Here is a 27,892-nt window from a genome sequence, read left to right as displayed (position 1 = left end):
GGCTCAGAGCTGTCAGCATAGAGCCCAATGCAGGGGCTCAAACTCAGGAACCGCAAGGTCATGACCTGAGCTGAAGTCGGAGGCTTAACCGACTGGGCCACCCAGGTGCCCCCCCACCCCTTGATTTTAGACCTCTGGCCTCCAGAACCGTAAGAGGGTAAATTTCTGGGGTTTTCAGCCCCCAAGTCTGTGGTAATTTGTTATGGCAGCCCTAGGAAACTGGTACCCTGCTGTCTTGCACTTCTTGGCACCACGGAAAAGGAGAGAACGTCGGCTTCGCTGCACTGAGCGCCTCATGCAGAAGGCCGCGAGGTCAGCTCCTGTGGGCCAGGCAGTGACATAAGTGCCTCCAAGGTACAGACACCAAGGGAGGAAGGCGGTCCCCAGCGTGGGCCAGGAGGCTGGGAAGCAGGTTCTGCAGGTGAGGACTGAGCAGGTTGAATAGTAATCCACAAGGAGGCCTCATTCAAAATCCCCAGCCGACTGCTCATTGTCCCCAGAGAAATGGGCCTTGGCCCAGGGCTTCACACACAAGAGAGCGGGTCACCTGTGCAATCCTCCTCCCGTTTTTGGATCATGGTATAGTTGATCCCAATCAGAAGTAAAGGTCGTCGGAAGTCAGGGACCCCAGCCTCACGTGTCCCAGACGGGGAAAGCAATGACCACAAAGCTCAAGTGGCACAGCAGAATCACGCACGGTCAGAAGGGAACCTGTCTCCAGACCCCCAATTCTTGCAAAGGAACCAAACCTCCTCCCCCCATCGGATCTGTTCTTCTCAAAGGAAGAGTGTCGTGGCGACCCTTAGAGCTCAGCAGCCCTGAGCCCAAAACATCCTCCTGCTAAAGTTCACTTCCCTCCTGCTAAAATTTGGACTTAGCGCTTTGTCTGCGGAGTGATACCCTGCCCCGCCGACGTGGCCGACGTGGCTGCTGCGTCCGATTCAGATACCAGCCCGCATCGTAACGGCGGACACACCACTTGGCTGTACAGCAGTCCCCCTACAGCAAATGTTTGTTGACTGCTCACTGCAGGGAAATGCCGGATGAACAAACCTGCTGGCTCGCTCGAAGCCTCATTTCTCTGCGGCATCTCCTGCTGCCTGCGGTCCGCCCCGGCCACACCCACTTCCTTCGGCGACGTAACCAGAATCTGCCCCGCCCTCCGGGTCTCTGCGCAAGTTCCTCTCTGTGCCTGGAAGCCACACAGCTTCGCACACCTCTTTGCCAGTGTCACGCTGTCCCAGCCTCCAGGGGTCACGACATCCTTTGTCAGAGGCCTTTTCCCCAGGTCCAGCAGGTGCTGTTTCTTTTCATTGCTTATCCTAATTCGAAGTTTTATTTTTGTATGACTCCTTTTAAGTTGTGTTCACCACGATCAGACAATAAGTTCCATTAGGGCAGGAACTCTGTCTAGCTGATTCACCGTTGTCTCCCCAGCACCCAGCACATACACATGTAATTCATTCATTGGTTTATTCCACAAACATTTATTGAACAAAATGCTGAGCTGCTGAAGGAATAGACAAAGCTACCACCCCTCAGGACAGCAGAGTCAAATAGATGAGCTACGAAATGACGGGGTCAGAAATCACCTCTGCTGCCTCACTTACCCTCTTTCCTGTGCTTGCCTCTTAACCATTTAGCTCTGGCTCATCCCCAAAGGAGGAGTTGAAAAAACTCAAAGCAGTCAATAATGTGACTGGTAAACAACTCTGGAAAATGAACTTCAGGGGAGCGATGCCATACAATTATCTAGAATGAAGTTTGGGAATTGTCTTTGCAATTCAATTAGCTTCAGAATTATTTTAGAAAAGCAAAAGAGAGAATATGTTGCCAAGTGAGAAGGCTGAGCAACGCTCCTCCAGCCCTCCCCGCTCTGGGAAGAATAGCGCCCTTCCCATGAAGCTGCTATATTGGTTACAGATACAAGTATAGATCGAATCGACGGGCATCACCCCCCACCCTCCTGCGTGCTTTGCCTTCACCATGTGGTCTCCTGCCAGAGGACATACATTGCAATGTCTGCAATCATTATCCCACGTACACCCATAGTCATGGACTGTTTCCTTGGAGAACTCACAACACTTATTATCATGATTCAACAAACATTTACTCAGTACCTACTGGATGCCCAGCACTGTAGAAGGCTTGGGAGATTCAGCACTGTGATGGCATTACAATGGGATTCTAGCAACTAATGCACTTGAAAAAGGCTATCACCTCCCCATAATACCATAATAACAATCTTCTCCATTTCTAGAATGCTTCATAGAATACAAACAGCTTTCATATGTGGCTATGTGTCACAGCAGCTATGTGAGACAGGAAGGACAGACCCCCACCCCCGCCCCCATATAGTAGATTGACTGTTTAGGTTCCAGAAGCCTCTACTGACTTACTCAAGGTTGCAGGGCTAACAAGGGGCACAACTGGAAAATATGGCAGTCATGAAAAAGCACCACACAGATCTCCAGCTGCAGGAAACTCAGTTAACTGACGGCCCCAGCTCCCACACCTTTTAATCCACTACTATGCCACACTGAGGCCATGCTGCCCGTGGACTACTCCCAGCTAATGACTAAGCACAGTGAGTGAACTAATTCAGGCCCTTCCTGCAAGACTAGAACTCCTCCAGTGGGTGACTTGGGCCACAAGAATCCCTATCAACCTGGAGGACACTTTCTTAGAAGATTCTTCCTTCCCAAGTTCCCCTTCCTTTCTGCCCTCTGTCACAGATGTCAGAACTGTATCACGGTCTAAAGACTCTCCTCACCTCCTCCTGCTCCTACCTTTTGATCCTTCCCAGCTGTTTCTCCAATAAATCTTGAGCAGGCCAATGCCATCTTGGAATCTGGTTTCTGGAGGACTCACCCTAAAGAACTCTAATCCAGACCTTGTCATTCACAAATGGATTCCACCAATAAAGAGATTCCATTTTAAAATACATTTGGATAAAGAAATGGAAAGACATTCCCTGCTCATGGATTGGAAGAATAAATATTGTCAAAATGTCAATACTACCCAAAGCTATCTACACATTCAATGCAATCCCAATCAAAATTGCACCAGCATTCTTCTCGAAACTAGAACAAGCAATCCTAAAATTCATATGGAACCACAAAAGGCCCCGAATAGCCAAAGTAATTTTGAAGAAGAAGACCAAAGCAGGAGGCATCACAATCCCAGACTTTAGCCTCTACTACAAAGCTGTCATCATCAAGACAGCATGGTATTGGCATAAAAACAGACACATAGACCAATGGAATAGAATAGAAACCCCAGAACTAGACCCACAAACGTATGGCCAACTCATCTTTGACAAAGCAGGAAAGAACATCCAATGGAAAAAAGACAGTCTCTTTAACAAATGGTGCTGGGAGAACTGGACAGCAACATGCAGAAGGTTGAAACTAGACCACTTTCTCACACCATTCACAAAAATAAACTCAAAATGGATAAAGGACCTGAATGTGAGACAGGAAACCATCAAAACCTTAGAGGAGAAAGCAGGAAAAGACCTCTCTGACCTCAGCCGTAGCAATCTCTTACTCGGCACATCCCCAAAGGCAAGGGAATTAAAAGCAAAAGTGAATTACTGGGACCTTATGAAGATAAAAAGCTTCTGCACAGCAAAGGAAACAACCAACAAAACTAAAAGGCAACCAACGGAATGGGAAAAGATATTTGCAAATGACACATCGGACAAAGGGCTAGTATCCAAAATCTATAAAGAGCTCATCAAACTCCACACCAGAAAAACAAATAACCCAGTGAAGAAATGGGCAGAAAACATGAATAGACACTTCTCTAAAGAAGACATCCGGATGGCCAACAGGCACATGAAAAGATGTTCAACGTCGCTCCTTATCAGGGAAATACAAATCAAAACCACACTCAGATACCACCTCACGCCAGTCAGAGTGGCCAAAATGAAGAAATCAGGAGACTATAGATGCTGGAGAGGATGTGGAGAAACAGGAACCCTCTTGCACTGTTGGTGGGAATGCAAATTGGTGCAGCCGCTCTGGAAAGCAGTGTGGAGGTTCCTCAGAAAATTAAAAATAGACCTACCCTATGACCCAGCAATAGCACTGCTAGGAATTTATCCAAGGGATACAGGAGTACTGATGCATAGGGGCACCTGTACCCCAATGTTTATAGCGGCACTCTCAACAATAGCCAAATTATGGAAAGAGCCTAAATGTCCATCAACTGATGAATGGATAAAGAAATTGTGGTTTATATACACAATGGAATACTACGTGGCAATGAGAAAAAATGAAATATGGCCTTTTGTAGCAACATGGATGGAACTGGAGAGTGTGATGCTAAGTGAAATAAGCCATACAGAGAAAGACAGATACCATATGGTTTCACTCTTATGTGGATCCTGAGAAACATAACAGAAACCCATGGGGGAGGGGAAGGAAAAAAAAAAAAAAAAGAGGTTAGAGTGGGAGAGAGCCAAAGCATTAGAGACTGTTAAAAACTGAGAACAAACTGAGGGTTGATGGGGGGTGGGAGGGAGGGCAGGGTGGGAGGGAGGGCAGGGTGGGTGATGGGTATTGAGGAGGGCACCTTTTGGGATGAGCACTGGGTGTTGTATGGAAACCAATTTGACAGTAAATTTCATATATTAAAAAATAAAAAAAAAATAAAATAAAAAAAAATAAAAAAAAAATAAAATAAAATAAAATAAAATAAAATACATTTGGAAAATTCTGGGGTAAACCCAGTTTCATAGGACTTCCTGGATTCAACAAGATGCTAATGTGTAATTGACTCCTCCAAAGTACAAAAGTACCACAGAATCTAGTTCCCAGATTGATTTGACAACAACAACTTTTATTCAGTTCTTCCAAATTGGAGACTGAAACATTGGTTTTTCACAGACCACAACTTGGGAAATGCTGCTAAGCCTCACTCTCCAACAAAGAAACACCTATTCTTTCCTTGGCATTGCTCAAAGGGCCTCAAAATGATGATTTGATATTTTCTTCTTTTGCTATGCTCAAATGTATGGGCCATAATATGGTGAAAAAAATGGGCAGAAAAAGCAGGTGACCCAAGCAACCCTCCAACAATGTAATCTTCCCTGGAAGAATAGGAACTTAATTATCTTTTACCTTAAAGCTTTATTCCTATTTTTAGAAAATGCTTTGATTTTGATGATTTAGAACAGGTTCATCTTCAAGAGATGGGTAAACCGAAAAGCTTTCAACCATAAGCCATGAATTCTAAATTGTCTGCAGGTTTGAATATTGAACCCTATTATTATTGTAGGCATTTCTCAGCGAATTAACATTAAAATGGTTCCACTCAGTGTCAAAAGCCAGTGATTGGACCTCAACTCCTCTTCATGATTCAACACGTGAATGAAAAGGAAACAATCCGTGACACAAATTATTCTACAGCTTTTCTGTAAAATCCCTGGCAGTGCAAAAGCTCAGCATGTTCGAAGCTTGGTGGGAAAATCAAATGCCTTTCTGTGTACCAAGGAGGCGTTCCTTGTGTAAACAGTTAGAGGAGGTGCACCTGAAAAGGGAATCTAGGGTCATTTCAGGGGCAAGAGGCCTAAAAATGAGTCTATGTGGGGTTCGGTCTTCTTACACTTCACAGGTTTTCCTTTTTCTCCTTCCTTGAGAAGCCCAGTCTTGAAAAGATGTTCTTGGTAAGATGGAATGGGGGAACCGATCACTCTTTTTGTCGCCCATTAGGTAATAGGCAAATACCATAGCAGGCACCTTACACATGTGTCAGTCAGCCCTCATAATCTAGGAGGTAAGTAGGACCGTGAGCCCCATTTCTTTTTAGATGAAGAAACAGAGGATTCGAGAAGGAAAGCTACTGGCACAAGATGGTAGAGATTGCAAGTGACCTTTCTTAACACCCCTTAGAATTATGTCTGATTCTGTCATCTGTAATCTCTTGGTTCTTTTCCTCTCTCCCGTACTTCTCTGTGTATTGCAACTTTTCAACGAGACCCTTAAATTACTTTGATAGTAGAAAAACATTTTCTAAAAAGGAAAAGTGAAGCAAATTTACTAAACATTTGTTGAAAGGGCAGCTAAGGGCGCCTGGGTGGCTCAGTCACTAAGCATCCAACTTCAGCTCAGGTCATGATCTCACAGTTCATGAGTTCAAGTCCCACCTCAGGTGAGCTCAAGCCTCCCCCTTCAGGTGAGCCCATGCCTGGCTTCAGGTAAAAAAAAAAAAAAAACAAAAACAAAACATGAGCTCTGCTTTGGGTTAGCCCCACTTCTCTCTCCCCCCACCCTCTGCCCCTTGCTCACTTGTGCCCTCTCTCAAAAAAAAAAAAAAAAAAATAATAATAATAATAATAATAAATAAAGGGCAAATAAATTAGCCTTGTATTACTGGCCAGTTGTCCGTATTAGGCCACAAGCATACACAAAAGACCAGAAATAATTCCTTTCCTAAAGTTGCTAACATTCTAGAAGGGAAAATGAAAGGCATTAACAAAGCTACATTATATATAGGTACATAATACTATATATGTAATATTATAATTATTATACTAGATTGTAACTCCTTCCTATCCTTTTCCCAACTTGGGTGTGAAGAGCACTGTGAGCTTAGGTGGTCTCTGTTCACCCTCGTGTCCACAGGATTGGAAAGACTGGGCTGAGCTTGCCTGTGACCCGCACAGGCCCCATCTCAGGGGCCAGGCCATTCCGGAACCATGTGACGTCAATCACTGGTCACTCAGCAGTCTGGGAGGTGACCTGTCATAAAAGTGATGGCTGAAAAGATTTAAATTCAAGTCAGACAGAGCTGAGATGCTGGGAGCAGGGCCAGAAGGCAGAAGCCCAAACTCACGCGGGGAAAGACAGCCTGCTGAGGCCACTAGGAGGGAGGAGCAACATGGCTTCAAAAGCTATGAGTCAACAGAAGTCACAATTTAGGGAAGGGGTAGAAAGAAATTAATTGGTGGTGATAGCAGCAGTCAAAACAGAGACAGAGTCGCGAAATCTACATGTGATCACGCAAGAAAGAATCAAAGGAAGGCTGGTGCCCTGGGGCGGGGGGGGGGGGGGGGCTGGGGACTTCGGGATAATCAGACCTCCCCAGCCAATGTAAGCCCTGAATGGCCTGCCGGTTCCTGAGCGGTGCTCCCATCCCTAAGAGGGGGCCTGTACGGAGCTGTCCGCTCCTTCACGAGGCTGCCTGCTGGAATCCATTCTGCTTGTAACAACAAATAATCATAATCATAATGGCAATTATGTTAATACTCAAGTTAATACTTGAGCGTGAATGGCATGCCAGGAGCTGTAGCACTTTTATGTTCTTGTTTCATTTCATCCTCAGAACAACTCTGTAAGGTTGCTACTATTATCCCTATTTTACAGATACAGATACAGAAACAGATACAGAGAAGCCAAGGGATTTGCCCAGAATCCCCCACCCTACAGGTGGTGGAGCCAAGACGTGCCTCTGATGCCTTTGCCCTTAACTTCTACACTTCCTTGTTTTATTCTCTCATATTCAATGTATCCGTAGAACAAGCTTCCCTTACTGGGGGTAACCTGCATGTTATTTTGTTCTGTGCAGTCTCAAAGAGCCCAAATCATACTTAACACCAAAACGCACAGGGGAATCATCACCAAACGTGGCTAAGGGACAGGTTTCTTTCTGGAAAGTACTATCATCTTCTGAAAGATCCAGGAGAAACAGGGCATCTTCATGCCACTATTGCTGCACACAGTAAGAAGTGGGTGATTTCGATTCCATGTGGATAGACTGAGGGAGGACCCCCAGGCAATTATCATCACAACCAAGTGACAGAAAGCTCCTGGAGATGGAGACAGGATACAGTTCACTTTTCTTGCCCTCAGCATCCCGTCCAGTGTGTGTATCCAATTAATAATATACAGCGCACATGCACTCACAAAAATTTTAAATGCAGAATGTACACGGGAGAAAACTTAGCGATTCAGCCCAACACCTTCCCTCTGGAGGAAAGCTGAGGGCCAGATCAGACCCCCCCGCCGGCACACAGGTCAAACATGGGTCAAACTCAGAGTGGAACCCAAGATCTCTGCCTGTCAGTCATCTAGCACTCCTTCTGCCTTAGCATGTGGCCTTTCTTCTTGAATGAAACAGTGGTGTTGTTTTTTGGTGTTTTTTTTTTTAATGATATTTGGACTAGATTATTTCTTGGTTCAGTCAATTAGGATAGAGTGAACATTATCGAATGTTCTTTGGTAGTTAGGAATCTTGCACCGGGGCCATTATTTCAACCAGCAACAGGCAGATATAAGAAAAGGTAAGAGAGTGAGCTGGAGCTAACTTGATCTGGGTTACAATAAACATAAGCTCCCATCAGTTGTCAGTGGCTCCCTGCAGAAGTGGTTCAGAAGGTTTTAAAGCTGTGGCAGATTACCTATGTCTGTAACGGGCAAGGTAGAGAAGAGTGTTGTGTGTTTAATGGCTCAACTCCTGAACATCCTCCGGAAGTTGACTTTTTAAAGCTTGAATTCTACATATCTGTTTTATTAATAGGAAGACCAGAAAATGCTGGGTGGTTGGGTCCAAGTGGATGAGAGGCCCAGTACTCTTATTTTGCCTTAGAAAATTCACTGCTGTTTATTTAAAAGGTCAGCCTGCAACCATCTTTTATCTAAAAATATCAATGCTCTTTCCAAACGTGGAGGGCAAACATCTTAATTAACTCAGTAAATAATACTGAAGGACCTGGAAAATCTCTGGTGAAAAAGTAGGGCAACGCACTGTGGGATAGAAATCAGCTGCTCTTCATATCTTCCCCAGGATCTGGCCTTCTCATTGAACTTGCCCTGTAAGAAGTGTGGGCTATTTTCTGGGGTTCTGTGCTTACAACAACTGGGCAGGTGCAGAGCAATTTTAAAGCATGTGGACAGTTTACTGGGGACATCCCATAATAGCATTTTTCCTATTGCGATATCAGGTTTCCGGTGACATGGCCAATGGCCACCTCTGACCAAGAGGTTACTTTCTTTCCCATCCTAAATCACAGGTATATTTATTTCTTTTCACATACTCATCTGGCATTGCACAATTGTTTGAGAGACATCTGCCAAGTGAAATGCAAACTATCTAGAAGTCCCTGACCCTAAGTGTCTCTGCTTAGGAGGATCATTTTCACATTTGACTTTTTTTTTTCCTTGCATCAACCAGTTTGGGAGATTTTTAACCTCATCATCTTCTCCATTTTCCTTGTATCGGCCCCTTTTCTGAGCATCCTCGTCTCTACGGATGAGAGGGCAGATGAAATTTAAATGGATGCAAAGCAAACATAATTTCACAACTGGTTTGATGCTCTCATATTGTTCATGAAGCAAGACTGAAAACTACTTGTGGTTTTAATTACCATGTGCTTTGGGTCATCCATTACCATGGAAACACTTGAGCAGTGCTGACCAGGCATTCATGAGATTACATTCGGCTGAGCCCATGGGCCTGCCCATCACCAGCAGGGTCTGTACCCAGCAGCCTCTCACAGACAAGTGACTTTGCCACAACCCATTTCTGGGGCTTCAATGATTAGGAAGACTACTCTAGAACCTGCTGTGTTTTGTCAAAGCTCAGGGCTGTATTCGCTAGTGAGGAAGCTGGGCATTGATTTTCACCTTCCTGTTTTTTCTAACATTTTAATCATAAGAGGTTAAATAGGCAGTTCAATTGCTCTCTTTTTTTATTATTTTATTATTTTTTAATGTTTATTTATTTTTTACAGAGAGAGAGAGAGAGAGAGAGCGAGCATGAGTGGGGGAGGGGCAGAGAGAGAGGGAGACACAGAATCTGAAACAGGTTCCAGGCCCTGAGCTGTCAGCACAGAGCCCTATGCGGGGCTCAAACCCACGGACAGTGAGATCATGACCTGAGCTGAAGTCGGACGCTCAACCGACTGAGCCACCCAGGAGCCCCTCAGTTTCTCTCTTATGATAAACCTGGAACAAATTACTATGCCAGAAAGAAAGAAAGTGCTCAAAAGCTCATGGGGACGTGTAAAAAGGACACAGGAGCCGACGTGAAGGGGCTCCCTCTGGCAAAATATGGGGCAATTTGAATATCAAAATAAATAACACAGGAATGGATTATGATTCATTAAATAAATAACCTATAAACTCATACTGATGCTAAAGAGGGGGAGGGGGTTAGAAGAGAAAAGCAGGTGAGAAATCTCTTTTTATACATAAAGGTAATAATAGAAAAAAAAAGATCGTAAATCACCATTTTGCAATCCCTACAGCAATCATTAATTAGGTAAGAATCTCCATGGAGCTAAAACCATTGGATGAAAGGCTGTTGGGAAGAATCTGGTGGACACCACTTAACCAAATAATCGCACTTACCAACAATAATGAGTCAATGGATATCACGTGCCTTCCCTAGTAATGCACTGAGGGCACATTATCTGTTTGCTCCTCTGAAAAAAGAAAGTTCAGCCTGCATCTGATCATGAAGAAGTAATCAAACAAGTATAAGTTGAGAAAAATATGCAAAATAATGGGTCTTTAGGAACATCAATTTCATAAGACAAAACCAAAAGGTCAGGAAACCACCCTATATTAAAGGAGCCTGGAAACATGACTAAGTACAATGTGTGAGACTCCCTGTCTGGATTCTGGGTCCCCCAAACAATTCTTTCAAGGGTTTTAAAGGGCACTTTTGGGACAACTGGAGAAATCTGAACTGGTACCATGTTGGACAATAGTATTATAGCCATAATATCAGTAGTACTGTATCAATTTCCTGAGTGTAGTGGTTGTATGGTAGTTAAGAGAATACCTTTGATCTTGGGACATGATGATGATCAAATACTTGATGGTTATGTATCATGATGCCTATGACTAACTCCCAAATGTTTCCAGGGGAAAAAAGGCAAAAACAACAACAATCAAAAAACAAAGATATGGAGAAAGATATGCCAAAGATGGCAAGGTGTTAATTACCCTCTCAAGGTAAAAGCGTCCGTGTTTGTTACATTGTTGTTGAAACTCATCTGTAGATTTCAAGTTTTTCCAAATAAAAATTCACAGGAAAAAAAACTACAAGAAAGATGAGTGAAGAAAGCAGTTACACTTGGACAAGATTGAGAGAAAGGAAGGCCGGCAGAGCACACAATGTTCTAGCTCTAGATCTGAGGGGTATTTACATGACTTCACTTTGTGATCATTTGTTGAGTTGTTATTTTGGTTTTGTGTACTTGTCCTTGGGCTGTTTATAAAAAGTTGATTTAAAAACGCTTCGTTATTCAACTATCTTCCAAATTTTATGACTGTTTTTTACCACCAACACATTCATGCACATGCACACATACACACACACACACACACATGCACACATGTGCACACATTCACGTATGAGCTGGGTATTGCCTACTATGTGCCAGATACTGAGTTATGTGCTAGAGAGACAGAAAGAGTGCAGACCTGGTCCCTGTGTTCTGGAAGTTCATAGGCCAGTGTGAGGCTTACACACACACACACACACACACACACACACACACACATACACACGATGCAATATGTTGTAATACAGCATAACATGTCACAAGGGAGTGATCCAGTAGTCAGAATAGGACACAGAGGAGAAAGCATGCTTCTCCGAGGTCCCAGAAATTCACATTGTTTTAAAGGACTAAAGGATTTCGACAAAAGGAAAAGGTACCTTCTGCTCCAGTTTGGAATACTGCATTTACAGGATCCATCAATGGCTCTGGGGACAACCTTTGGTGATCGGCTTCAGAGGTGTCCAGAGACCTCCAAGCCAACAGTTTGGGGCAGCCAGACCTACACCTTTTGCTGAAAGATGCTCCTCCTCCCCAGGGAAAAGTAAACCTCTGACAGAGCAGGGGTAGGAGGGCCATTGGTTTAAAAACCAAGAACCTGGGTCCAGTGAAGAAATGGGCAAAAGACATGAATAGACACTTCTCCAAGGAAGACATCCAGATGGCCAACCGACACATGAAAAAAAGCTCAACATCACTCATTATCAGGGAAATACAAATCAAAACCACAATGAGATACCACCTCACGCCTGTCAGAATGGCTCACATTGACAACTCAGGCAACAACAGATGTTGGCGAGGATGTGGAGAAAGAGGATCTCTTCTGCATTGTTGGTGGCAATGCAAGCTGGTGCAGCCACTCTGGAAAACAGTATGGAGGTTCCTCAAAAAACTAAAAATAGAACTACCCTACGGCCCAGCAATTGCACTACTAGGCATTTATCCACAAGATACAGGTGTGCTGTTTCAAAGGGACACATGCACCCGTATGTTTATAGCAGCACTATCCACAATAGCCAAAGTATGGAAAGAGCCCAAATGTCCATCAATGGATGAATGGAGAAAGAAAATGTGGTATATATATATATATATATATATATATATATATATAATATAATATATAATGGAGTATTACTCGGCAATCAAAAAGAATGAAATCTTGCCATTTGCAACTACATGCATGGAACTGGAGGGTATTATGCTAAGTGAAATTAGTCAGTCAGAGAAAGACAAAAACCAGATGACTTCACTCATATGAGGCCTTTAAGAGACAAAACAGATGAACATAAGGGAAGGGAAACAAAAATAATATAAAAACAGGGAGGGGGACAAAACAGAAGAGACTCATAAATATGGAGAGCAAACTGAGGGTTACTGGAGGGGTTGTGGGAAGGGGGATGGGCTAAATGGGGAAGGGGCCCTAAGGAATCTACTCCTGAAATCATTGTTTCACTCTATGCTAACTTATTTGGATGTAAATTTTAAAAAATAAAAAATAAAATTTCAAAAAAAAAGACTTCAGCTAATGGAGGTAAAAAAGAACAAAAGCAAAAAAACAAAAACAAACAAACAAACAAAACGAAGAACCTGGGGCTCAGAGAAGTTGAATGACTGGTGAAAACCAGGTCATAACTGGCAGAGCCAGAGCCGGAACTCAGCCATACTCTGCTTTCCTTGGTAGCTGGCTATCTGCCTCCTCCTCTAACACATCAAACTTGGGCTGTGTTCTGTTTTAGTCTGTAAACTCCCCGAGAGAAGGATTCACCCCATGGTCATCACTGTAGCATCACACTCATAAGTACAACATTTTGCAGACAATGGGTGTTTGAGGAATAGGTTTCATAGGTGCAAACCCACTGAAATTTCAGATAAAGGAACAGAAGCCCAGTGAAGCTGTAAGTTGCTCAGGGTCCTATTATACTTGCTGCAGAATCTAATTCTAAAAGTCAGTGCTCAGGGTACCTGGGTGGCTCAGTTGGTTGAGTGTCTGACTCTTGATTTCGGCTCAGGTCATGATCTCAATGTTTGTGAGATTGAGCCCTGCGTCAGGTTCAGCACTGAGAACGCAGAGCCTGCTTGGGACTTTCTCTCTGTTCCTCTCCCACTCACACACACACTCTCTCTCATAATAAGTAAATAAACATTAAAAAAAAAAAAAAAGCCAGTTCTCCTCTCACCTAGTCCAAACTTCCTTCCATTACACCAATGCTTTCCCACTTCAGCTATTTGAAATGCCACCTTCAGGAAATGCCAAAAACCACATCTCTCCTTAATCATTGACCCTAATTTTTAAAAGTAGCTCACCAGGGGGTGCCTGGGTGGCTCAGTCGGTTAAATGTCTGACTTCAGCTCAGGTCATGATCTCGTGGTCTGTGGGTTCCAGCCCCACGTCGGGCTCTGTGCTGGCAGCTCAGAGCCTGGAGCCTGCTTCCGATTCTGTGTCTCCCTCTCTCTCTGGCCCCCTGCTTGCTCTCCGTCTCTTTCTCAAATAATAAACATTTAAAAAATAAAAATAAAAAAATTAGCTCACCATTTATTAACCAAATAAATGTATAATGAAATAATACTGTGTGTTTTATTTTAAATGGTAAACTAGTAACACATGCCTTCACAGAAAGTGACTTTAAAAATAAATTGGGTGGGGGAAACACTATTGCTACACCATAGCTGTAACTGATTCTAAGTATGAGGCTTGTTCTCATTCAAAAAAGAATTGGCAAATCTTAGAGAGCTGTTAAAGATGTTTTCTCTGACAAAAGCAGAAACGGAAGATAATTTTAAAGAGAACAGATTTCTTCGTGATCCAATATTGTTTAGTGTCAATGTCCCCATGCCCCGTAAAACTATGGCTTGTGCAAACAGCAGTGTAAGTCTTGTGTCTGTTAATTGGGAAACAGTTCATTATCCACCCTACCCTTAAGTGTGCACTGTGCATACTTAATGTGTTAAATCCCTGACCTGATGAGTTCATAAAAAGCTCCAAAGAAAGATGGAGATAGTAACATCGGATAGCAAGCAATAAATTTTGTTGATGACACCACTTGAAAAGAAATTTGTGGATGGAAGGAACTTTCCCAGGCTCTGTTCGATTCCAGTCTTGAAAAAGAAAAGAATATGGTCTCTGCAGCAACCCAGACAGGCCTTTGCTGTGGTGGCCTACCGCAGTGGGCTTGATAGTTGGCAGGGAGATTTGTAAGGGTTTCTTAACTTGGATAGTGCTCTAGCCTTGTAACCCACAGGGATTTATTTTCTCACAACAGCTGTGTACACAGTGAGGGAATTTCAGTGGAACCAAGAGAGGTCCAGACACAACGCATATCAGATCCTGAGTCAACACCCCTCCCCAATCTCACAAAGAGGAAGTTGCCAGGAAGGGGAGTTGATTCTTGTAAATTATTGTGTACACCCTTCTTAGGAAGAAGTCAAGGCTGGGGTAAAACTCATCTACTGACCGTGCAAAGTTTTGGTGGGGTCTTTGGTACACAAGACTCTGGTTATTCAGGAGAGCAACCTCCCAGAACCTTCATTAATCCCCAGATTCACAACTGCCCATTGGCATGTCATTTCCCCCATAGAAAGTTCTAAAAGATGTGAAAAATGCAAACAGTGTCTCCAGAGCCTCAATGGGAGTGGCCACAGGGGCAAGGATGACCGAACCACAGAGGGGTGGTGGCTGGGTATCAGCCATGCTCGGCCACCAGCTGAGTGCCCCCTCCCCCGTAGCAGCCTTGAGGAGAAGATTCAGTCCACACCTCCTCACAAAGGCAGATTTAGACAGGATCTCCATTCTAAGTCATTGGAGACTCCTCTCAAACAACGAGAACCAAGACTATTCAGAGCAGCATCTGTTTGTTGAGGTAAGTCTCACCATGTAGCAAGCCCTGGCCGGGGTAGTACACATGCCATTGCCTTTGTCCCAAGGCAACCTCTGACGTAAGTGATAGAGAGGGACTTCCAACCCAGGAAGCTCCTCTCGAGATTATTCATTGTGCTGTCCAGCCCAAGTCCTAAATGCCCACTCACTGTTACATTCTGCCTCTCCTCTTTCTCTGTCTTCATGGCTCCCTGCCCTCCAGAAGACATTATTTACATATGTTAATCTCTTATGGCACTGTTAAGCTGATTTAGTCATATAATAGGAATTTATTAAGTAACTTTATAGATACCAAGGACACATGAGACAAAAATAAATAAAACCAGGGAGAGAAGAGGTGTGGTTAAAAATATACAAAAGGACAACACATGAGATCCTTGTGATGGTGGAACTATTCTGTGTCTTGACAGTGGTGTTGGGTTCACCAACCAACACTGGTGATAAGACTGTAGAGGGGCGCCTGGGTGGCTCAGTTCGTTAAGCATCTGACTTCAGCTCAGGTCATGATCTCACGGTTTGTGGGTTCGAGCCCCGCATCGGGCTCTGTGCTGACAGCTTGGAGCCTGGAGGCTGCTTCTGATTCTGTGTCTCCCTCTCTCTCTGCCCCTCCCCTGCTCATGCTGTCTCTCTCTCTCAAAAATAAATAAATGTAAAAAAAAAAAATTAAAAAAAAAAAGACTGTAGAGAACTAAATACACACACATACATATACACATTCGCGCAAGTAATACACACACATACATATACACATTCACACGAGTACAAGGAGTACAAGTAATATTTGAGAAATCTGAATAAGATCAGTGGACTGTATCAATGTCCATATCCTGGTTGTGATATTGTACTATAGTTTTGTAAACTATTACCATTGGGGGAAATTAGGTAAAAGGTACAGGAGATCTTTGTATTATTTCTTACAGCTGTGTGTTATCTACATGTCTCCATAACCTACAATGATCTCAACAAAATGTTCAATTAAAAAAGAAAGAAACCCATGTCCTCTAATAGCATAAATAACACAAGAGGCACAGACCTAATAATAGGGATGACTCAGCTGTGTACATACTGATCTTGCCCACTAGATTCTGGCGTTAAGTAGGGGTGGGGACCTTGTCTTTTGTAACACCACAACCCTAGGAAACAAATGCTCAAGTAGGTAGAGTTCCTTTTCTCGTACCCTTGCCCCCCAGTTCTCACACTTGACTATATTCTATGGCACCTGACCCTCATCTCGAGATGTACTATTGATGTGGATATTTTCCCTTCATATCATCCAACAAGGACAGCTCTCAATACCATGTTCCCAATCAACATATAAATGACAGAGGCAGCCTGGGGTAGCAGAAATGAAGGATAGTAAAGGGACTACAAGCCATAGAAAGGGGAGACCCACCTTTTTATTTACCAGTCTAACCCCTTCTTGGCTCAGGTTTCCTTTCTAGAAATGGGAAGAAATTTGAGAAATGGCAAGATTTTGATACCTGACTCTCCGAGTTGATATGAGAGTTGATATGGCAGGTAAGAAGTGGCTGGTATCCTGGAAAAATTACAGGATTCTGGAACCAGAAGAATTGAGTTCAATTCTTAGTTCTACTACTTACTGAACGGGATTGTGGATAAATCATGTAAGGTCTCCACTGTTCAGTATCTTCAGTTACAAAAAATAATTTAAAAAAAAAAACCCGTTATCTTTCCTCATGTCTGTATGGAAATACTTGGAACCCCCAGAGCACCAAAGATCTGCCTGGCCCTAGCTGATTCACTGTTTCCCCAATACTTTGCATGTGCATTGTGCAGAGAAGGGACTTAATAAATATGTACTGAATAAGTGAATGGAAGAATTAAATCATGGGCCTCTAGTGAAATGTATTCTTTGTTCCAACCAACATCTCAAACTAAGACCCTGGAACCTTCCAGATCTCTATCCAGGACCTCTTCATGACTCATCTTTTAACTAAGGCCACTGGTAAATTCCAGACTCATAGCCAGTCATTGCACAAGCATGAAGTCATCTTCCATTTTCCTTAGAAACAGTCTGCCTGCATATGCATCACTCTTTACAGCTTGCTGTTCTCAACAGTGAATCAGTTTAAGTAAATGATGACGACAGTAAGAATGACCTGGCAAAGAGTCTTGTTCTACCCATATCTTTCAACAGCTGGAAGGAGATACACACAAAAGAATCCTATTTCCTTGTCATTATTCTCATATCTCAGCTGCATCAATGAAATTTAATTGCAAATTACAGAAACCCTCCCTGACTAGATTAAACAGAAAAGGAATGACAGTTTCCAGATTTGGGAAGAGGCCCAGAGAATCAAATTTGAATATGAAAAAGCAAGGAGCTATGCCCATTTCACACCACAGACGACCCCTAGATAGACCCCATTCTGGACACAGACACTTCAGCTTATCTGCCACATCGGAAACAAGAGGGCATTGCCAGAACTTCTACAACTGCCCTCTCTGAGAAAACGGGTCTATTTGCCCTCTTCCTCATCAGGATGTCACTGATGCTTATTTGTATCACTGGCTTTCAAGCCAGAACCTCAAATGCAAGCATCTGAGTGATGCAGCCTGGTCACATGCCGGCATCCCGGCTACAAGAGAAGCTGGGAAGGCAAGTTTGTATCTTTGTCAAGTCTATGTCACTCCTGCTTATTTGTATCACTGGCTTTCAAGCCAGAACCTCAAATGCAAGCATCTGAGTGATGCAGCCTGGTCACATGCCGGCATCCCGGCTACAAGAGAAGCTGGGAAGGCAAGTTTGTATCTTTTACTTGGAAAGAATTTACAAATGGGACAGGATGTTTAAAGATGCAGAGCAGTCAGAAAGAAAAGCAAAGTTCCAGGGGCCCCTGGGTGGCTCAGTCGGTTAAGCATCCAACTTCAGCTCAGATCATGATCTCATCGATCTTGAGTTGGAGCCCTGCATCAGGCTCTCTGCTATCAGTCCAGAGCCTCCCTGGATCATCCAGCAACCTCTCTCTCTGCTCCTCTCCCACTAGCAAGCTCTCTCTCTCTCTCTCTCTCTCAAAAAGAAAAAGAAAAAAGAAAAGAAAAATTCCATTCTACCAGCAATAAAAAGCTTCAATGAATCTCCACCAGGCTGCTGTGATAAGAGTTCATCTAAGTATCATTTTTGCACCAAAAAATTAAATACGCTTTTATTCATGTTGGAATATTCATGCTTTTGTATGCAAAAGTAAGCATGTATTAAGAATCTATCGAGAAACTATGATGAGAAAAGTTTTTTTCCAAATTTCATTACAAGGTAATTTACAAATGAACAAAATTCTTCATATTCATATTCAAGTGTTGATGGAGAAATTAATACTCCTGTCTAACCCCTATCATCATTTGTAGCAATTATAGAAATAAAACCATCCATTATTCATGATACACACATTGCATCCATTTCCAAAAAGAAAAAAAATCAGTGGAAAGAAATTATCAGACAAAAACTGTGTGGGTAGAAACACAGTGATATACAGAGGTATAAGATAGTCACTAAAGTCTCACAAAGAACAAATCCTGTCAAACTAATCTAATTCATCTCTCTTACCAAGACAAGTGTGGAACATCTAGAAGAAGCAATAGATGTCATCTATTTTTATTTTGTCAGGGATTGGGAATCTGCCTTGAATAATGTGGGCTTCAATAAAGCAAGATACTATCAGTCGACCCACCCAGCTATTATCCAGAAGTACAATTTTTGAGAGAAGCATTAAAGTAAGATTTCTACTAAGACAAATGGTGCTTTCACAAAAGCTAATGTAAAGATGTTTTTAATGTAGTATGTCTGTTACAATCGAGGCCAAAAATCAATTTAACACATAAAAATTGGGTTGCCCTTTGGATATTTAAATAAAGAAGTGTGACTTTTTTTTTAAATAAGGAAGTTTTGTTTATTTTTTAAGGGTTTATTTATTTTTGAGAGAGAGCAAGCACAAGCAGGGGAGGGGTAGAGAGACAGAGGGAGACACAGAATCCGAAGCAGGCTCCAGGCTCTGAGCCGTCCGCACAGAGCCCGACGCGGGACTCGAACTCACGAACTGCGAGTTCATGACCTGAGCTGAAGTTGGATGCTTAACCGACTGAGCCACCCAGGTGCTCCCAGAAGTATGACTTCTATCAATGAATCCTTAGCACCCGAAGGTCACTTGATTCTCCCAAAGGATTAGTACAGTTTTAACTGTTCCTGAATAGTTTCACTACAGAAATAGTAGAAAGAACACTTTTTCATTAAGCCTCATATCTCACCCAACAAATAGATTCACTATTATGACTAATTTTCCCAGTCATTTCAGCCAAGCCTTTTTGCCCAAAATGAGATTGGCGTTCATGCCTCTTGAGATGACTCACCTCCATGATATAAAAGTAGGCCCCCAAGACATTCACCTTTGTCGCTGTCTGTCATTTACTGATTATCCATGACTATAGGCAAATTACAAAACTTCTCAGCTCCAGATTTCTTACCAGTCACGTGGGGAAAATATTGGTATCTATCTCATAGCGTACCATGAGTATTAAAGAAATTAAGACATGTAAAGTGCTCCGAATAATGTCTGTCACATAATGTATGTTCAATAAATGCTATATATTATAACCCCAAATCTTTGGATCCCAGTGTATTACAAATTCAAAATGTTTCTGATTTTAGAAAACGAGAGAGTGCTAAATAATTTCCCATTAGAGTCTGGCCCAGCATTGCATAATCAAATGTATTAATATTTCTATAGCAAAACATATAACCGTTCCTATTAACTGGGATAAAGATAATAAGTAGCCTCATATCAGGTTCTACAACAAAAGAGTCTGTACCAAACCTAGAGAAAACTCTCAGATTTCAGAGCTGTATGGACTTAAGAATTGTGAGTACAGGATTGTGAGCCAGCTTATACTCTGTCTGTTCTGTTACCTGCAATCTCCTAGAACTCGAATTTCTGATCCATGTTTATATTGCCTTCTTAAAACCTTGACCTAATAGTTGGCAAGACTCCCCTCCTCAACCATAACCTGAACCGACATCCCACCAGTCTAGCCCTGCTTGTGATGACCTCCCAGAGCTGGCCCCAGCTCAACATTCCCACAGTGTGCACTCTGGTCACTGTGCACCGAAGCAGGCAAAGTGAATGGACGGACTATTTCCAAAGCATATGGGCATAGCCTTTGTCCCAGAACCCAGAGAAAAGTAGGTCATCCAGGTTACTAAACATAGTACTAACCTACCTTCAGGGGAAGCCATGCAAAGAACATGAAGTCACAAGACAGATTGTCTCTAACTTGCAGAAATGTATGACTGGCATCCCAAGTCTGAGAATATTCCCAAAGCCTCCACCAGTGGTCACCCCAACACTCTACCACTTAGCTGTTGAGGTCCACTCTGGGTGTTGATTTACACCGCACTGTGTTATAAGCGTGGACTGCCATAACTTATGTGACAACGGTAAGAAGTCAGTGGGAGCTTTAACACCTTTTCTGCCACTCCCCAGTGACAGCTGAGCTGGGCCAGCCTCATGATGAATATGTGACCTATGTCATTGCACTGGGTGCCATGCTCTTAGACAAGCTGCATGCTGACTTTTTTTTTTTCTGGTTTTTCCATCTTGAAATTCTTAATCATTTTTGAACGAAGGATCCTGTATTTTCATTACAAATAATGTACCTGGTCCTGGAGCTTATGTTTCTAAGGATAGCATTCTATTATTTTCAGAGACCTCCTTCCAATGTGTTGGAAAATCAGAAAACCCTGTAGGGCAATGGCTTCCAAGGAAGAGTCGATACATTCTGGGGTCTGGACAAGACCATCCACTGAAATGCAGAAAAGAAATATTAAAACTTCTATTTATATATTTTTATCTCATTGCTGTTCAGCTTTATTTTTGAATACTGTCCCCTGCTATCCTTTTCTCCTTCTATTTCATAGTAATAGAATTACTAATTTTTAGCTAGGCTTATAGCCACAGAAATTACAAAACTATATTTCTCAGCATCCCTTGCAGCCTGGTGCCTTGAAGCTGAATCAGCCAGTAGGAGGGTCGTGAATGTGATGTTGTAACCCAGCTCCATCCTTAAAGACAGGGGTCATGCTGTACCCTTTCTTTTCCCCCATTCTGCCACTTGGAACATGAGTAATTCAGCAGACTGTGCAGATGAATGAAACGCTGTCAGCATGTCAGAACCACAGGGGAGACAGAAACAGGATCCCTGGGCACCCTCGTGGATCAGAGCTGCCATTTCAACCCTGGACCGCCTCCCTCCTGACTATTCTATGAAAGAGAAGTCCATTTCTATCAATTTAAGCCACAGTTTTTAGTGTCTATCACATGCAGCCAAACCAATATCCTAACTAATGTATCAATACCTTAAAACAAGAATAGAATTTATGAATAACAAATAACAGTAACAGAGTATATAACTAAAACAACCTAAAGATTTCACTTGGAGAGAACTGAACTTTAGACATCCCACTGACTTTTAGATCAAAGTCAAAAGCTTACCTTCTATGAACAAAGAGGCATACAAAACAAAACAAAATGAAACAAAACAAAAAAAACAACCTAAAAAGCACCACATCACACAGCCCGTTCAGTTTTGACAGGGGCTGTGAGAGAATAGTCAGGAGAATGAAACACAGAACTGAGAGGAAAGAACAGGTGCCTGCACTATCTAGCAGCCTTTCTTGTCCAATGTTGTTCATCAGAGCCACGAGGCACAGAAAATGATCTGTGCTTCTTTCTCAGTTCTCCCAGGGGTACCATTCTAGATGCAGGGCAGAGAAAATTCTCTACATGTGATGGCCGTCTCTGAGCACCAGGATTTCACCTTCTCGTGGTAGTCTGGTTGAGGGTCGCGATTAATTGGATATTCTGATTAACTGAGTGTTTTCACTTTCTTATTGTTAAATTTAAGCTTCCTCGTCTGTAACATGAGGATGACACTAGTTCGTGCCTTATAGTTGGGAGGGTTAAGCGAAATAATGCATGGGCAGTGCTTAGCACAGGACCCGGCATGTGTTAAGTGCTCCATAAGTTATCGGCTATCATTACCATAATCATCACCACCACCACCATCATCACCACCGCCATCATTATTATGCCTAGATAACTGACTTTATTTTTTTTAAGGTTTTATTCATTTTGGAGAGACAGAGTGTGAGCAGAGGAGGGGCAGAGAGAGAGGGAGACACAGAATCCAAAGCAGGCTCCAGGCTCTGAGCTGTCAGCACAGAGCCTGATGTGGGGCTCAAACTCACGAACCATGAGCTCCTGACCTGAGCCGAAGTCAGACACTTAACCAAGCCACCCAGGCTCCCCAATAACTGACTTTAAAAAGAATATAAGGGACGCCTGGGTGACTCAGTCCGTTAAGCATCCAACTTGAGCTCAGGTCATGATCTCACAGTTCTTGGGTTCAAGCCCCATGTCAGGCTCTGTGCTGACAGCTTGGAGCCTGGAGCCTGCTTAAGATTCTGTGTCTCCTTCTCTCTCTGCTCCTCCCCTGCTCACGCTCTGTCTCTCTCTCTCTCAAAAATAAATAAATGTTAAAAAAAATTTTTTTGAAGACTCTCTCTAAAAGAGATACCCTCATGGATGAGGGCCCAGGCTATTTTCAGGGACTCAAAAGCAAGGTCACTTCACATTCAGTGACCCCTTCAGTCAACAGCGTTCGTTCTTCACCTCTCTGCTAAACACTTTCTGCTCTGTTCTCAAGGTGTGCTGTGAGTTTTAAGTCCCACCACCCCAGCTGAATCTCCAGCTTCCACAACATACACCCCTCATGTCCCCGAATAGTCCCTTAATTAAAGCCTAGAAACCTTTGACCTCAGTCTTCTCATTTCTAGGAGTTTACCCTGAAGGTTGGATGGCAGAAGTTTGCAACTGGGCAAAGTTGAATACAGAAGGATGCTTGTTACAAAATTATTGCATTAGCTGAAAATGGGAAATAACTCAAAAACCCGTCCCCGGGGGACTAATTAAATAATTTTGTGCATACCACAGAATTCCATGTGCTCATTGACAAGGGTGGTGCAGCTATGTATTTACTGAATTGAGAAAGTACGTCCGTACAAGACCCAGACGTAAACTTTGGTAGTTCAGGGGAAAAAAACTGCAAGAAAAGGATTCGACCCAGAGAACTCTAGAGTGCTGTGATGAAGGGAGTCACAGGGATCACAGCACTTTTTAATGCTAAACACTTCTTTTTCAATCGTCTACCTGGTAATAGAACCTCCGGTGTGTGCTGACACCATTCAGAGCGAAGTAGGCTGCAGAACGCTACGTACGATATGATTTATGTTTATGTAAAAAAAAAAAAAAAAAAAGGGCATGGGAAGATTTCTGAGGCCATTTTTCATCAAAAAGATTGGCAGGTGGGATTTGGCATTCATTTTACTTTCACTTATATCCTTTTCTGTATTGTTTCACATTTTTATAAGGGCCGCGCAGTATTTTTCATTCAGCCAAAAGTGTGAAGCTCTTTTTGATTTGGAAAAAAAAAGTGGCAGTGGGAACAAGGAAGTTTTCGTCAAATACTAGTTAAATGGAAACTGATTCACAGTCCTTTTGGAATTGTATGCAGGATTTATACAAATGTCATGAATAAGTGCCAAAGGGCCTTACTAAAATGTTATACTGCACACAAAAAAGGCCGTAGACTGTTCTCTAAGTACAAAGGAATTAATGCTGCTATTAATGTGACAACACCCGTGTCAATGAAGTCCTGTACAGATTCTAAAGGCTTTCACTTTTAAAATCTCATCTGACCTAGGGGCACCTGGGTGGCTCAGTCGGTTAAGCGTCCAACTAGCTCAGGTCATGATCTCACAGCTCATGAGTTCAAGCCCCACGTCAGGTTCTGTGATAAAGCTCAGAGCCAAGAATCTGCTTCAGATTCTGTGCCTCCCTCTCTCTCTGCCTCCTGCCCCCATTTATGCTCTCTCTCTCTCTCTCAAAAATAAATGAACATTAAAAAAGAAATCTTAAATCTTGTCTGACCTTCAAAACTAGATGTGTGACTGGTCCCCCAAAGAGAATTCCCTAAATCTCTGTCTGGTCACTGTCAGGCAACATTTCCAGCTTAGGGTTGGCACAGTTGTTTGTTGGATGGATAAATGAGTGGATGGATGGATGAATGGATGGGTGGGTGGATAAAAGAATGCATTCTTTTCCCTCTTTTACAGACAAGAAAACAGAAGCAGAGGGGAAGTGACATGCCTAAAGTAATATAGTTAGTAAATGATAGAGTCAATGGTTGGAATCATTGCTGTTACTGGTTTCCTAATCAGCTCTCTTTTATCCAAAATGCACCCAAAACCTGTTTTATTCAGGAGGAAGTACTTCAAAATCACTGACAGACATATACTTGATCATCAGGAGTTATAGTCAAAATGTCAAGGGCATGGGAATTGACCTACCAAAATGCCACCAATCGTGTCACTAGTGCACGAGCCTGGAGACCTCCCACTATGCCAGGCATTAACCCATTCATTGCTGGATATAAGTGGGTACTGGGTGTCAGAAGGGCACTCAGTGGGCTTAAGACAAGAGCTACTCACCTGCTGGTATGAAACCATTTCATTATTTTAACAACAAAGGCAGCCATGCAAGTACATAATGGTTGCCTCTAAGCCTTGCTAAAAACCCTCCACAACACTTAGAACGGTTGCTACCCACGTGAGAAATTCTGCTCTCTGTCCTCTCACAGCAGAACCCTTATTCCAGGCACTATTCGTAATGCCACTTAAAACCTTCATCCCAATGAATTCACTCTTCATGAATAAATGAAATCAAATGCCATTATTTTCTTCTGAAAATTATCCTGAGCCTAACTATGGTAGGGTATCAGGGAAGGCGCCTGGAAAAATAATAATAATAATTTCGGTGAGAGAGAGAATGTGCTAAAATCTCAAAAAAAAAAAAAAAACACAAAAAAACCAAACATGAGACACAGCACAAAAGACCAGCTCTAGTCAGGAGCCCAGAATTCTCTGACTACACACATGTTATTTAAGTGCATTTTTGCTCCGGCACCAGGTAAGATTCTGGAAGGCAAGGAGACTTTCCCTGACCCCGATCCGTTCATAGTTAAGGTAGAAGGAGAGGCATCTGTAAGTAACTGTTTTATAAAGTGTTTTATAAACTGTTTAATAAAGGTCAGAAAGGACAAGAGCTCTGTGGGAATTCAGAGGAGGGAGAGCTTATTTCCACCAGAGGAAATTGAGGAAGACTTCCTGAGGAAGGTGGCCTTGACCTGGGTCTTCTTCAGAATACCAGTGGTATTTACACTTGTGCAGGAAGGGAAATGTGTCATCAGATATCAGCATAGGCCAGTCTTGAAGCAAACATTATTGTTCAAGACATTTGCCAGCAAAATATATAAAATGAACATCGTACACACTTTCCTGAACATGTCATTTCCAAATGCATCATGCTTTCTCATGTCCCACTCTTTACTGGTGCTGTCTCTTCTGTCTGGAACATTCTTCCTCACCTTCATTTCTATTTCCACATCCTTCACTTCTGAGCTTAGGTGTACTTTTTCTAATGAGCCTTCCTTGAGCTCCCCAAATGGAGTTCTCCTCACCTGGGCTTTCACAGTACCAAGAGCATACCCCCATCATAACACCTATAACACCCAAATCATAATCACCCATGTTGTTATTGATCAATACTTATCCATAAGCACTCTAGGAGAATAATCTGTTTAGATGAATTTTTGTGAGCCCAGGGCCTAGTAAAGCGCTATCTTCATAAGAGAAATATTTATCAAATGATTGAAGTTTTTAATGATTCAGCAGACATTCTATACCACAAACCCAAAGCTACTCCCAGTCTGAGCTGACCACATACCCGTGTAATTCTACCAAATTACTTTGCAGATGAAAAATACAAATGTGCCCAGACCCCTTTTATCCAGCCCCAAAGCAAATAAAAAGCCAAGGCCTGCTGTAAGTCACATGACTAACTCCCCCAAGGTCACTCTGGTCATAAGGGGACAGTTTGAGCCCAGAGGAGCTCCCTCAGCAAGTCTATGAGTGAGGCCAGTGGACATCATTCTTGCAAAATGACCTGAAAAACCTCACCTGTCACTTACAAATGGAGAAAAGAGACCCTTTAAGCAGAAGAAGATGGCTAGAGAGAGAAAAGAAACCAGGTTTAAGTTGGCTTATAGGTCAGTGCATTTAAATAAGGAAAGGCCCTGGTTTCAGAAAATGAAAGCTTTTAAATATAAACCCTTTATAGTCCAGCTCAATGAATTAAGGAAATCGCCTTAAATGTTAACAATGGCTATTTCCAGTTGTATTATGAGGGATTTTTAAAATCCTCATAGCTTCTGTATCTGCTAAATTTTCTACAATGAATAGTATATACGTATTTTCTCATCAGAAGGAGAAATGTGTCTCTTAAAAACATCATGCCTCCTGGCCCCTGGCCTTTGCCTACTAAGTGTTAAGTCTTAGTTAACAACCCTTGAGGATTTTTTTTTAGAGAGAGAGAGAGAGAGAAAGCAGGGGAGGGGCAGAGAGAGAGAGAGAGAGAGAGAGAGAGAGAGAGAATCCCAAGCAGGGTCTGCACTGACAGTACAAAGCCAGACTCGGGGCTCTAACTCATGAACCACGAGATCATGACCTGAGCCGAAACCAAGAGTTGGACGCTTAACAGACTGAGCCACCCAGGTGCCCCAACCCTTGAGAATTTTTCAAGGGAGACCCTTGCCCCCAGCTCCCAGCCCTTTGGCTCCAGTCACACCCAGAAGCCTTCCTGTTAGGAGAAGAAAATATGTTACTTGGCTTTGGGTGGCTTCTCCATTCTTCCTCTTCTTAGTGGCTCCTCTGGGCTAGGAACCAGCAAAATCCTGGTGTCTGGCTATATCCAGATCCTGGATACAAGCTTCTGAGTTTCAGAATAATCTGGTGGGTGAGAGTATTTGGGGGTGTGGCTGAATCAACACTTGGTGTGCATGGCTCTTCTGAGCATCATGTTACCTATTACACTCAAAGGTTCAAAGGCAAACTGGCCCAGGAAGAGTGAATCAATCTGTCAGGTTTCATAACCATGCCCCTCTCCCACTCCCTTCAGTGACAGGACTAAAGGCTGAACGACTTCAAGCTTCAAACTCATATTCTTCTGAGAATTGTATGTTAAGACTCTCTCACCTCAAGGAAAACACAGTAGTAAAATCATTTAGTTCATCTGGCTGTCTAATAGAACTTTCCATGATGATGAAACTGTTCCATTATCTACACTGATCAATATGGTAGGCACTAACCCATGTGACTACTGAGCATTTGAAATGTGGCTAGTGCAACTGAATAGATTTTTTAAACCACACGTCTACTGTTTTAGACACTTTAGTTTAGAATCCCAAAATGTCAGACCTAGAAAGAACCCAAGAAATCATCTGGACCTGTGATTCTCAACCCATGCAATTTTTAAGTTCCACTCTTACTAGCAAAGATACATTCAGATCTTCCTCATATTAACGGAATATTTAGTATCTGTTGATTAAGAACATCATAATGACCAAAATTAGCAAAACTTCACTAACATTTGAAATTACATTTCAATTAGGAAAATCATGATGATCAAAATTAGTGATTCAATAAGTTTTAATTGCATTTTAATTACAAAAAGCATAATGACAAAAATTATAGCCCTTTAAATTGCATTTTATTACTTAGAAGAGCATCTCCATATACATATAGAATGGATGTGTGTGAG

At 42.6% G+C, this 27,892-nt stretch overlaps 1 protein-coding gene across 1 annotated transcript in view; it reads right to left on the bottom strand.

Annotated features, from left to right (window-relative positions):
- Positions 1-27,001, bottom strand: part of FER1L6 (fer-1 like family member 6) — a 167,448-nt gene extending 140,447 nt beyond the window's left edge. The window contains exon 1 of the mRNA XM_042972894.1: positions 26,958-27,001. Coding sequence (XP_042828828.1) covers positions 26,958-26,980 — 23 coding nt within the window. The 5' untranslated portion in view covers positions 26,981-27,001. The remainder of the gene's footprint in view (positions 1-26,957) is intronic.
- Between the last annotated feature and the right edge of the window lie 891 nt (positions 27,002-27,892).

Source organism: Panthera tigris, chromosome F2 (genome assembly GCF_018350195.1).
Source record: "Panthera tigris isolate Pti1 chromosome F2, P.tigris_Pti1_mat1.1, whole genome shotgun sequence".
NCBI lineage: Eukaryota > Metazoa > Chordata > Mammalia > Carnivora > Felidae > Panthera > Panthera tigris.
The sequence above is the reverse complement of the archived record's forward strand: the minus strand, read 5'-3'. Positions and strand labels throughout refer to the sequence as shown.